General features: G+C 46.4%; 1 protein-coding gene across 2 annotated transcripts in view; it reads right to left on the bottom strand.

The window, feature by feature from the left end:
• Positions 1-13,219, bottom strand: part of LOC143817903 (cell surface glycoprotein CD200 receptor 5-like) — a 42,561-nt gene extending 29,342 nt beyond the window's left edge. For both annotated transcript variants that reach the window (XM_077299371.1, XM_077299372.1), the window contains exons 1-2: positions 13,044-13,219; positions 2,425-2,721 (exon numbers count right to left, since the gene is read on the bottom strand). In XM_077299371.1, coding sequence (XP_077155486.1) covers positions 2,425-2,721; positions 13,044-13,113 — 367 coding nt within the window. In that variant the 5' untranslated portion in view covers positions 13,114-13,219. The remainder of the gene's footprint in view (positions 1-2,424; positions 2,722-13,043) is intronic.
• Between the last annotated feature and the right edge of the window lie 338 nt (positions 13,220-13,557).

Genomic DNA, 13,557 nt, shown 5'->3' with positions numbered 1-13,557 from the left:
AGGTAAGAAGAAAAGACAAACGTAAGAATGAACTAGATTTAGCAAAGAGAGGCCCACTAGTTAATAGCAGAAAATAGGAAGCGGACTTATGCGGTCAGCAAAAACCCTACAAAAATATCCACGCTGAATATCCAAGAACCCCCGCACCGACTAACGGTGTGGGGGGAGAATATCAGCCCCCTTAGAGCTTCCAGCAAAATCAGGAATCACATTTTGTACAAGCTGGAACAAAATAAGAACAAATGCAAATAAACCAAAATAAGAAAGCGGACTTAGCTTATCTTGCAAAAATCAGCGGACCCGGAGTCAGGAGAAAACAGACATAGACTGATTACATCGATTCCAGGCACTAGACTGAGAATCTAGGAAGTCTAAATAGGAACACCCAAGACCTAACGAACCAGGTGGGTACCAACCTGGAGAAAGACAGTCCAAGTGTCATACCGCTAGTGGTCACAAGAGGGAGCCAAGAAATACAGTTCACAACAGGTAGCCTCTTCTCAGCTCTGCTCCACTGGTGTTTCTCTCCTGTGCTTTCTCCCTCCTGCTCTCGTTCTACAAGCTGTTCGTGCTTTCTGTTTCCTATGTCCAGGAGCTGTCGTTCCTTGGACTACTCGCTCCTTCAGACTTCCTGGCACTCACTGCCATCTGCTCTCTTCAGGTCCCCTGACAGTCTGCACTCTCTGCTGTCTGGAACGAACTGTCTGCTTCCCTGTCCTATGACAGAATGCTCTCTAACTTCCTCTCCAGACAGAATTTATAAGGGAGTTCACCCTGAATCCGGGTTCAGAGCTCCACCTTCTGGCCTGGAGTGTGAACGTGTTGTATGTGAGATTTACCTGGTGAAAGATATCCTTCATCGCTCCCAAGCGTGACATCCCTCTTCCCAAGGGGAAAGCAATGCCACTGTGATGACCAGGACCCTGGGGCGCCACACCAGCAAAACAAGATGTCTGCTTTTTATATGGCCAGGGACATGTGACTTTGGCAACCAATCACAGAAAACCTTGTGTCATGACGTTGTGGATGGTTTCTGTGCTCTGATTGGTTGCCGCAATCAACACACATACAGTTAAGAAAAAAAAAAAGCGTGCACCGCTCCTGTAATCTGTAATCTCTTCAGACGCTCCTTTAACTTATTTACCCACAAGACAAGAGCCAATTTATTGGGCCCAAATTATAAAATATTTATCCTATATATAACACGTCTGACATGTTATATGCAGCGCCCCAGAGACCTGGTCGTTGCAGTAACGTCGCTCTGCCACTAAGGGGAGTGATGTTACGTCTGATTGCACTAAAGGAGTTCACCTGACCAGGTATCACAGTCACACATTACACTTCACAGTCTGGCCACCAGGGGGAGCAAAGGGTCCTGTGTATTAGGCCACTCCGAGTCCTCACACTTGGGTAAAACTGGGGGCTGGATAGGAAGTTAGAGAGAAGCTGACTGGGTTGGATCCAGGCAACACCTAGTGAGAGAAGAGGTTGCTTGGGAAGATTCAGGGGGTCCCTGTCAGGGGTGGGATCCTGACAGTGGCCTAGTGAACAGGACAGATCGTTATGGAACCGTGCCTGCTCAACATTGCGGCGGCATCTTAAGAAAGGACAAGAAGCGAAGTATATTGTGGAGAAGTGAGAAACGAGATCACAGCAAAAAGGAGAATAGAACCAGTAGGAGTCGTGCCCTGAGATCGGCAAAATCCTACTGAGGCGCGTAGCCGGTGGCCGGAACGCCGAGGAAGTACTGGGCTCTAAGCATTACTTCAAACAGCGGCAGGACAGTTAATTATAGGTTGGCTGTCTCACCTAAATCACCTAAGCAGACATAGGGGGCAATTGTGGGAGAGGGGCGACACTAGGGTCCCGGAAGAACTCCAGGCCTACCCGTCATACGGGTGCGTCCTAGCCATATCATCTGGGGGACGGAGAAGAACATCAGATTGGAAACGAGAGTTGTGAGGAAGAACATCAGAACAGACACAACAGTTGTGAGGACTATCCCGTGGTGCTCAGCAGGGAAGTACTACAACACCCAGGTGCTAGTAGGTAGGCACTGATTTCCACCTGCAAAGGGAACTCTGGATGTGCCTACGGACCAGCCGGTCTCAGCCAGCCCTGTTAGCAGTGCTCTGGATTGTGGATCCCGAAGGCTTCAGTAAAGAGGTAAAGAGACTGCAACCCTGTGTCCTCGTTATTTCATCGCACCATGCACCACCACCTTTTAATTGGACGCCCCTTAGCAGGGTCACGGACTGGGTCAGGCCACCGTGACAACCCCAAGACCGAGACTGAGAGGCCCGGTACCGAGTACCCCGCGGCCCTGCGTCTGGGGGCGCTCCAATATATAATGTATGGATTTACAGAAATGATCCTAATAGGGGCACATTAGAAACATGTCGTTTAATAAAATGAATTGCTCACCTAATACTTGTAGTGAAAAGTTCCTGAAGACCGTGTCATTATCATTCACCACTTCACAAGTGTACGTCCCTTCATCCGATATCTCAGTGTTATTGATCATCACTGATAAATGGTCACTTCTCATCCTTGTGCTGCAGGAGCTGTATGACGTCTTTGTATTATCCTCCTCTATTTTATATAATATTACACAGGATGAATTATATAGACGAAGCTTCCATATAACTGCTAGTAACATGTCTCCGGGATCAGCGTCGCACTGCAGAACAGCAGGATCGCCTCTTCTCACCGTCACCACATCTGAAAGGTAGAAAATTACGTTGGTGAGTTTTAAAATATGGTTAGTTACTTGATTTCTTTTTACCTACACTTAATAGGAATCTGTCACCAGATTTTTATTATTATTTTTATTTTTATTTTTATTTTTATTATTATTATTATTATTTATTTTTAGAGCACCATTGATTCTTTGGTGCTGTAAATAAGATGGCTTACATACAAAACACAAATATAAGTTGCAGTGAACAAACTAACAATGACAAACATATACAGAGGGTAGAGGGCCCTGCCCTCGCAGGATTACATTCTACAGGATAATGTGCAAGGAGACAGTGTGTTGGGTGTTTGTGGCAGCTCCAGTGATGGTCAGGAGGCAGCAGAGTTATTGTAGGCTGCAAACTTGCTTGAAGAAATGCGTTTTTAAGTTCCTTCTGAAAGTTCCGATTGTGTCCTATTGAGGCACAGAATTCCAAAGCAAGGGGGATGCTCGGGAGAAGTCTAGGCATTGATTGGGTGAGGAATGTGTATGTGTGGAGGAGAGGAGAACTTGAGAAGACTGCAGATGTGTTGGAAGGTAACAGGAGATTGGTTCGGAGACATGCAGAGGAGACCGATTATGGATGGTTTTGTAGGTGTCATGAACGTCACAAATTACCCTCCAAGTTCTTACCCATATATTGGCGTCAGACGAGGATCACACCGTTGGGGCAACGGTGTGATCCTCGTCTGACGCCAATATATGGGTAAGAACTTGGAGGGTAATTTGTGACGTTCATGACACTTTTTAAGCCTGTGTACAGGGCTCACCAACTGTCCCTATTTACTTACCATACCCCCGGTTTAATGCCCTCGTACATCTGCACTGTGCACTTTATGGCGGTATATTATGTCTTTCGAGATCCACACTAGTTCTTGGTCTGTGCTACCCGGTTTCTCTTTATCTGAATGAGTTGTAATTGTCTTTATTGACCTGTATATATTTGAATTTTGTGACCGTGTGATCTAATAAAATTGTATTTATTTATGGACATGTACTCCATTGTTCTTTCTTGTTATATATCCTACATTGGGGAATTGGGAGCCAATGAATGGATTTGCAGAGGGAAGAAGTGGAGGAGTAGAGAGGACAGAGGTGGATTAGTCGTGCAGCAGAGTTAAGGAAGGACTTGAAAGGTGCAAGAGTGTTAGCAGGGAGGCCACAGAGGAGGATATTGGAGTAGCAGAATTGGGAGCAGATGAGGGCATGCACTAACATTTTAGTAGATTCATGGTTGAGGCATGGATGGATTATGGAAATATTTTTGAGTTGGTGGCGGTAAGAGGTAGAAAGAGCTTGGATGTGTGGTTTGAAGGACAGGGTAGGTCGAGAGTTAGTCTGAGACAGTACAATTAAAAGTGTGGTATCATTTATTGTGATAGATAGATCAGGTAGGGAAGTTAGGCGAGACAGAGGAAAAATTATGAGTTCTGTTTTATCCAAATTGACCTTTAGGAAGCGTGATGAGAAGGAGGATTTAGCTGATAGAGGTGATATCTGGGCCAGAGAGGAAGATCTGAGTATATATGGTACTGAAAGCCATGGGAATTTTTAATTGTTCCAGGCCAAAGGCATAGATGGAGAAGAGTAGGGGTCCCAGAATAGACCTTGAGGGACTCCAACAGAGAGGGCATTATGAGAAGTTAGTGTGGGAGTAGGAGAAGCTAAATTTGCAGTTGGAAATGTATGAGGAGATCCAGGAGAGGGCAAGGTCTTTGATGTCAAGGCAAGAGAGGATTTGTAGTAGGAGGGAGTGGTCAACTGTGTTAAAGGCAGAGGACAGATCTAGAAGGAGGAGTATAGAGCATTGTCTGTTAGTTTTGGCTGCTTGTAAGTCAATAGCAATTTTAGTCAGGACAGTTTTGGTGGAATGGTGGGGATGGAAGCTGGATTGTAGGTAGTCAAAGAGTGAGTTAGATAAGAGATGAGAGTAAAGTTCAGCATGGACAAGTTGTTTGAGGAGTTTGGAGGCGAACGGGAGTAGTGATATGGGGGGATAGCTGGACATAGAGGTCAAGTCAAGGGATGACTTCTTCAGGATGTGTGATCATGACATGTTTGAAAGCAGAATTGAAGGTATTAGATGTTAGTAATAAGTTGAAAAGATGGGTTGGGGCGGAATTAGCTTGGTGGTGAGTTTGGGGAAGAGGTGGGATGCAATGTGGTGAAGTACACAAGTTGTAAGTAGAGATGGTTGGACCCCTGGATGTTCGGGTCTGGTGGATTCAGCTGAACAGTTAAAAAAAGTTTGTGTTCAGGTACTAGAAAAGTACCCGGACCTGAACTCGGACCCCATTCACTTGAATGGGAGCCCCGAACATCCAGTGTTTGTCATCGTGTCATATGCATGACAGGGCGGCAAACAATGCTTCTGATCGGCAGTAAAATCATTACCGTCAGTCAGACAGCTGCGGTTCCTACGCAGCTGTGATTGGAGGTAAGAAGTTTACCTCTGGTAACGGGCGTCTGCTGATGGGACTACAGCTCCCATCAGCCTACACCCACTGCCGCTAATAACAGCGAGAGCAAGTGGCAGCTGATGGGAGTATTCATCAGCCGATGCCTGCGCTGTAAATAAATAATTAAAAAATGGTGTGAGTTGCCCTGTATTTTTGATAACCAGCCAGGCAAAACTCACAGCTGCAACCCTCAGCTGTGAGCATTAGCAAAGCTGATTATCAAGTGTAGATGGGTCTCCACTCCCTTTTTTTTTTAATTATTTAAATAAAAATGCTTACTCCCAGCAGTGAGGAGAAGAAGAGAGAGGGAGAAGAAGTAAGAAAATGAGAGTGGCCAGCTTGATTGTTTTGTGTTATAGTAGAAGGGATCTGAGGTTAAGGAGAAGGTCAGCAGATGAGGATAGGTAGGGTGGTAGGAGGGAAGGTGAGATAAACATTTGTTTGGAGAATGCTGGGGTTTGAGGATAGCAAAGCAGAATAAGTATTAGATGAGCAAAAACTCTTTGCTTCATTGCAGCCATTTGGTAAATTCAAAAAAGTTCATTTTTTTTCATTACTGTACACTCTGCACCCCATCTTGACTGAAAAAAAAGCAGAAATATAGCAATTTTTGAAAATGTATTAAAAAAGAAAAACTGAAATATCACATGGTCATAAGTATTCAGACCCTTTGCTCAGACACTCATATTTAAGTCACATGCTGTCCATTTCCTTGTGATCCTCCTTGAGATGTTCTACTCCTTAATTGGAGTCCAGCTGTGTGTAATTAAAACTGATAGGACTTGATTTGTAAAGGCGCACACCTGTCTATATAGAACCTCACAGCTCACAGTGCAAGTCAGACCAAATGAGAATCATGAGGTCAAAGGAACTTGCTCAGAGACAGAATTGTGGCAAGGCATAGATCTGGCCAAGGTTACAACAGAATTTCTGCAGTACTCAAGGTTCCTAAGAGCACAGTGGCCTCCATAATCCTTAAATGGAAGAAGTTTGGGACCACCAGAAGTCTTCCTAGACCTGGACGTCCAGCCAAACTGAGCAATCGTGGGAGAAGAGCCTTGGTGAGAGAGGTAAAGAAGAAAACCCAAGATCACTGTGGCCGAGCTCCAGAGATGCAGTAGGGAGATGGTAGAAAGTTCCACAAAGTCAACTATCACTGCAGCCCTCCACCAGTCAGGCCTTTATGGCAGAGTTACCTGACGGAAGCCTCTCCTCAGTGCAAGACATATGAAAACCCGCATAGAGTTTGCTAAAAAAAAAACACATGAAGGATTCCCAGACTATGAGAAATAAGATTCTCTGGTCTGATGAGACGAAAATAGACCTTTTTGGTGATAATTCTAAGCTGTATGTGTGGAAAAAAACAGGCACTGCTCATTACCTGCCCAATGCAATCTCAACAGTGAAACATGGTGGTGGCAGTATCATGCTATGGGGGTGTTTTTCAACTGCACGGACAGGACGACTTGTTGTCATTGAAGGAAATGTGGCCAAGTACAGAGATATCCTGACGCTAAGCTCACAGCTAAAATAACAAAGGAGCGGCTTCAGAACAACTCTGTGACCATTCTTGATTGGCCCAGCCAGAGCCCTGACCTAAACCCAATTGAGCATCTCTGGAGAGACCTAAAAATGGTCGTCCACCAACGTTCACCATCCAACCTGATGGAACTGGAGAGGATCTTCAAGGAAGAATGGCCGAGGATCCCCAAATCCAGGGGTGAAAAACTTGTTGCATCATTCCCAAGAAGACTCATGGCTGTACTAGCTCAAAAGTTGCTTCTACTCAATACTGAGCAAAGGGGCGGAAGACTTATGGCCATGGGAGATTTCAGTTTTTCTTTTTTAATACATTTTCAAAAATTACTACATTTCTGTTTTTTTCAGTCAAGATTAGGTGCAGAGTGTACATTAATGAGAAAAAAATGAACTTTTTTGAATTTACCAAATGTCTGCAATGAAACAAAGAGTGAAAAATGTAAAGGGGTCTGAATACTTTCCGTACCTACTGTATGAAAATTTGCCATGTCAGTTGACCAGTGTAACAAATTGAAAATGTACGCTGTTTTTTTTTCAGAATTTCATCCCTTTTCAATGCAAGTAATGGGCTTAATTCTGTTGCTCCGTGATTTGCTTCTCCTCCCTTCTCTCCTGTCACTTCTGATATTATGAGAGGAGAGACGGAGACCTGCTAAGAGAGCTATTACTGTGGTCATTGTTGCCACCATTTCTGGGGATTAATGTCCCATGTCTCCAGGGAATACGCAGGCCAGACTCCTTTCGGCTGAGGAGTTGCAGGAAAATTTGTGATAATTGCCAAATATGAATGGCCCCATCCGACATACTAGAGGTGGTCAACTTTAAGTGTCCATGTTTGCCTGTTTGTCTATTACGGCTTTTCATGTTGAGGTCATGGACACCTCAAGCTTCATTGAAGCGGTTGTCCACCTTTAGTGTACACTGTGGTGATGAGTAATTAGAAATTAGAATTTTACAGTTCTCTTGAATTTGGCAAGGAAATTCAATTTTGTTTTGAACTTATTCAATTGGAATCGATTGTGTCTTATTATGATCTGGGATCTTTCCACAATTTTATTTTTTCCTCTTTCAGGACCCTCTAAATTAAAATGGTGTCGAACTACTATTTTCTAAATTGCAGATGGCCTGAAAAATAGACAAAAATTATACAGCAGAAAGACAGGTGAGGGGTAAGGCGAGTATACTGTCGTTTAAAGCCGATAAAGCCAATCACGAAACATTTGGATTCAGGAAAATCCAAATTTTTCTTTTGCAAAATTTGAGGGAAATTTTATTTGCCTCAAGCCAACTCCAGAAGATTAAATATGTTCCATATTTTTATGATGAAACTTTGGGGTTCTTTGGGGCATATTGACGCATTTTGAGCATTTCTCTATTCCTCTAGATTTCGGGATGAAACTGCATGTGCTCATTCATATACATAACAAAAATCCAAACTATGAGGCAACACCCCCACACCTATAATCATTAATCAACACCCCCCCCCATCCATGGTGGGAGATATAGAGGCAACAGCCAAGAAGTAAATATATATTATAAAATTTTATTAATTTATTACAAAAACAAAGGTTAAAATTTAACAAGGGAATATCACAAAAAATCCGAGGATAGTACAAAAAGTAGCACTCAAGGCAACAGTACACACATAATGTTATTTAGCAATGCTAAAATACACAGTTGTCCCAATATTTATATGCCTAAAAACCACAGAAAGATGGAAAACTGCGTAATAACAGGATCCTATTTGTAATAGGGCAATGCAAAGAATAGGACAGACAGGCTATGGATGTATATGCCTATAACTCTAAATGGAAACCGCTCTATGTCAGGATCCTAGTCATCTATTATATAATTGCCTAGAATACTACTTCCTGCAATTTGTGCCAACTTCCGTGGCTTTGTCCGGAGCTAATGTCCGGAGATAATGTCCGGAGCTAATGTCCGGAGCTAATGTCCGGAGATAAGTGACGTCACCAGTGTCCTACACCCAGGCAGAGCACAGGGGCCCCAGGCAGCATATGGGGCCCCAGGCAGAGCACAGTGGCCCCAGGCAGAGCACAGGGGCCCCAGGCAGCATATGGGGCCCCAGGCAGAGCACAGTGGTCCCAGGCAGAGCACAGTGGTCCCAGGCAGAGCACAGGGGCCCCAGGCAGCCTATGGGGCCCCAGGCAGAGCACAGGGGCCCCAGGCAGCCTATGGGGCCCCAGGCAGAGCACAGTGGCCCCAGGCAGAGCACAGGGGCCCCAGGCAGCATATGGGGCCTCAGGCAGAGCACAGGGGCCCCAGGCAGCATATGGGGCCCCAGGCAGAGCACAGTGGCCCCAGGCAGAGCACAGGGGCCCCAGGCAGAGCACAGGGGCCCCAGGCAGAGCACAGGGGCCCCAGGCAGCATATGGGGCCCCAGGCAGAGCACAGGGGCCCCAGGCAGAGCACAGGGGCCCCAGGCAGCATATGGGGCCCCAGGCAGAGCACAGGGGCCCCAGGCAGCATATGGGGCCCCAGGCAGAGCACAGTGGCCCCAGGCAGAGCACAGGGGCCCCAGGCAGAACATGGGGCCCCAGGCAGAGCACAGGGGCCCCAGGCAGAGCACAGGGGCCCCAGGCAGCATATGGGGCCCCAGGCAGAGCACAGGGGCCCCAGGCAGCATATGGGGCCCCAGGCAGAGCACAGTGGCCCCAGGCAGCATATGGGGCCCCAGGCAGAGCACAGTGGCCCCAGGCAGCATATGGGGCCCCAGGCAGAGCACAGTGGTCCCAGGCAGAGCACAGGGGCCCCAGGCAGCTTATGGGGCCCCAGGCAGAGCACAGTGGCCCCAGGCAGAACATGGGGCCCCAGGCAGAGCACAGGGGCCCCAGGCAGAGCACAGGGGCCCCAGGAAGAACATGGGGCCCCAGGCAGAGCACAGGGGCCCCAGGCAGAGCACAGGGGCCCCAGGCAGAGCACAGGGGCCCCAGGCAGCATATGGGGCCCCAGGCAGAGCACAGGGGCCCCAGGCAGCATATGGGGCCCCAGGCAGAGCACAGTGGCCCCAGGCAGAGCACACACCAAATCGGAGGCCGAGGGGCCCCGCCAACCAAATCGGAGGCCGAGGGGCCCCGCCAACCAAATCGGAGGCCGAGGAGCCCCGCCCACCAAATCGAAGGCCGAGCGGCCCCGCCCACCAAAGCGGAGGCCGAGGGGCCAGGCCCCGCCCACCAAAGCGGAGGCCGAGGGGCCCCGACCACCACATCGGAGGCCGAGGGTCCCCGCCCCCCAAATCGGAGGCCGAGGGTCCCCGCCCACCAAATCGGAGGCCGAGGGGCCCCGCCCACCAAATCGGAGGCCGAGGGTCCCCGCCCACCAAATCGGAGGCCGAGGGTCCCCGCCCACCAAATCGGAGGCCGAGGGTCCCCGCCCACCAAATCGGAGGCCGAGGGTCCCCGCCCACCAAATCGGAGGCCGAGGGGCCCCACCAACCAAATCGGAGGCCGAGGGGCCCCGCCCACCAAATCGGAGGCCGAGGGTCCCCGCCCACCAAATCGGAGGCCGAGGGGCCCCGCCAACCAAATCGGAGGCCGAGGGGCCCCACCCACCAAATCGGAGGCCGAGGGTCCCCGCCCACCAAATCGGAGGATAAGGGGCCCCGCCAACCAAATCGGAGGCCGAGGGGCCCTGCCAACCAAATCGGAGGCCGAGGAGCCCCGCCCAACAAATCGAAGGCCGAGCGGCCCCGCCCACCAAAGCGGAGGCCGAGCGGCCCCGCCCACCAAAGCGGAGGCCGAGGGTCCCCGCCCACCAAAGCGGAGGCCGAGGGTCCCCGCACACCAAATCGGAGGCCGAGGGGCCCCGCCAACCAAATCGGAGGCCGAGGAGCCCCGCCCACCAAATCGAAGGCCGAGCGGCCCCGCCCACCAAAGCGGAGGCAGAGGGACCCCACCCACCAAATCGGAGGCCGTGGGGCCCCGCCAACCAAATCGGAGGCCGAGGGTCCCCGCCCACCAAATTATTCTTACATTTGAATAAATAAAGTATATATGGATTCTAGACTCCCGATTCTTTAGAATCGGGCTGCCATCTAGTAGAAATAATAATGCTTTAATGCAGAAAATACTAACATACATAAGCCTAAGCCAGTTTAACAGTGTTTCCAGTATGCTACTTACATGTGACCCTTAAGCCTGGTGTGTACTCCCTCGGACACCCCGACAGCACCGTTTCGCCATATAGCTTCCTCAACAGGAGGCATGTGTGTTAATGGTGCAGCTACGGACTAAATATAATTTATGTACCGAGGGAGTACACACCAGGCTTAAGGGTCACATGTAAGTAGCATGCTGGAAACACTGTTAAACTGGCTTAGGCTTATGTATGTTAGTATTTTCTGCATTAAAGCATTATTGTTTCTATGACTAGGATCCTGACATAGAGCGGTTTCCATTTAGAGTTATAGGCATATACATCCATAGCCTGTCTGTCCTATTCTTTGCATTGCCCTATTACAAATAGGATCCTGTTATTACGCAGTTTTCCATCTTTCTGTGGTTTTTAGGCATATAAATATTGGGACAACTGTGTATTTTAGCATTGCTAAATAACATTATGTGTGTACTGTTGCCTTGAGTGCTACTTTTTGTACTATCCTCGGATTTTTTGTGATATTCCCTTGTTAAAATTTAACCTTTGTTTTTGTAATAAATTAATAAAATTTTATAATATATATTTACTTCTTGGCTGTTGCCTCTATATCTCCCACCATGGATGGGGGGGATGGTGTTGATTAATGATGTGCTCATTCATGCCAAAATGCACAAAAAATGGTGCATTTACCATCATTTACAATGTGGCACTTTGATTTCCTTGCTCATTGTATGTTTGGGAACCTAGATAAGGGTCAAGTTCTGGATTCCCAACCTATCATATTTGCCTAGTTCTGGTTTTCTATGTTTATAACAATTCATTCAGATATGACCCACCATCAAAATAAAGTTTACCTAACTTACAAGCAAATTATACTTTCAAATCCATCAGGAGCCATACTTTTGTTATGTGAAGGACCTGCCACCTAAACTGAGCCTGTGAAGCAGCAGGTCACACCCTACATAGGTCTCTTTCATGTGCCCTTAGATCTTTCCGTGGTTTCGATGGTTTCCTCTTAGTTGCCTTTTTAAAGTTTCATCTGTTCTTACTTTTTCTATATTTACTTTCTTAAAAGATTAATTTTGGTAAGAACATTGCCCAAAGGTTACATCCTGTATAGAGTGCCAAGACGCTAACATGATATCAGTAGTATAACGTGGGGGCCAAACGGGTATTTTTCCCTGTTCCAAATTCTACAGAGTCGCAAAATTTTGAGAACCCTTCCCCAGACCCCATTTCTGCTTTTTCTTTTAATGTAACGTGGGGCAAGCCGGTCATGTAAAGTATCCAGCAACTGCTGTGTAACCTTGGTAGCTACTATCAGCTTCTTTCTAGAGCACACAACAGGGCTGTCCTCTGCATAGGCAGTCAATGAGATGAGAAAGCTCTCAGTATCATGAAGTGAACTTTGTCATCTTGGTTGCCACCTATGCAGAGCTCATCAACAAAGACAAACTCATCTTAACTTCTGCACTTTGTATAGGCAGTGGCTGACGTGTCAGAAGTTGGGCATGACAGTATTGAATCATGCACACTTTCCATGTGCCGCACTCTTCTCTGCCTCCTCTTTAATAATTTTGTGAAAGGAGAAACACAGATCTGTCGGAAGAGCTGTCACAAATGTAAAAAAAATCCCTGTAAATAAAAATATTCACTAATGTTATAATAAATGTTATGCTTTTACACATTTGCCCATTCTTAAGTAGGGTTAGGGTTAGCTGTAGGGCAAGGGATTTGTTTAGGGTTATGACAAAAATAAAAAAAATAGTTGCATAAAAAGACAAAAAAAAAAAATTTCAAAATAAAATAGAACAATGTGGAACTTTTCTTTTTGAAATTGTATATCAGTAGAAAAAAGCAGAAAAAACCTAGTAGGACAAATGGTACACTTCAATGACATCAGTATTTTCTTAAAATTCAGTAAAGGGTCTTGCTAGATAACAGCTTCAATACTGGACTGGTGGAAGGAACTCAGCGAGGGCTAACGATCCATGAGTTATTTGCTCAGCCCCAGGTACTGGCCCCAGCCCACAAGACGAAATAAAATGTTCTTTTGTCCATGATTAAAAAAAAGTATAAAATACGGTAAAAGTTTAAAATCAGAATTCTTAAGGTAAAGTATTATCCGAAAATTTTATAAGTGGCAGAGTCCCAACTTTTAATCTCCTCCCATCCATATAGAAAGCACTCACCTGCGGATAAAACTCCCAGGTACCAAAGAACCAGAACCATCCGAAAAGTTACAGATCGCAGAGGCTCCATTTCTTAATTCTGCTGTGAAAAGAAGCAGAAACCGATAGAGTTATTTATGTAGCTTAACTTCCTGTCCAGCGAACTTTTCGTTTGTCAGATTCATTATGGTTTTACTATACGGTATGGCCGCACACAAAAAATATCACATATCCGGCTCTCAGTTCCTTAGTCACATTTTAAAGCTCACTGAGAAAAAGTAATTCTGAAAACTTTTTGACATTTTTCTGAAGGAACAATAGCTGTAGTAAATTGTTGATATGGGGCACAATAGGATAATTGACGGTAAAAATAGTCACCAACTTGACTTTTAATTTTTTTCAGACAGTTTATCAAAAAATCAAAGACAGACAATATTTTTTTTCTGGACATATTGGAAAACCATCATGAATTCTTATGATTATAGATGATACATGTCTACTACCCAGAATTCTTATATGAGACACCAGCTGCATT

Source organism: Ranitomeya variabilis, chromosome 3, assembly GCF_051348905.1.
Source record: "Ranitomeya variabilis isolate aRanVar5 chromosome 3, aRanVar5.hap1, whole genome shotgun sequence".
Classification (NCBI taxonomy): domain Eukaryota; kingdom Metazoa; phylum Chordata; class Amphibia; order Anura; family Dendrobatidae; genus Ranitomeya; species Ranitomeya variabilis.
Note: the sequence above shows the minus strand (reverse complement) of the source record. Positions and strands in the feature narration are given on the sequence as shown.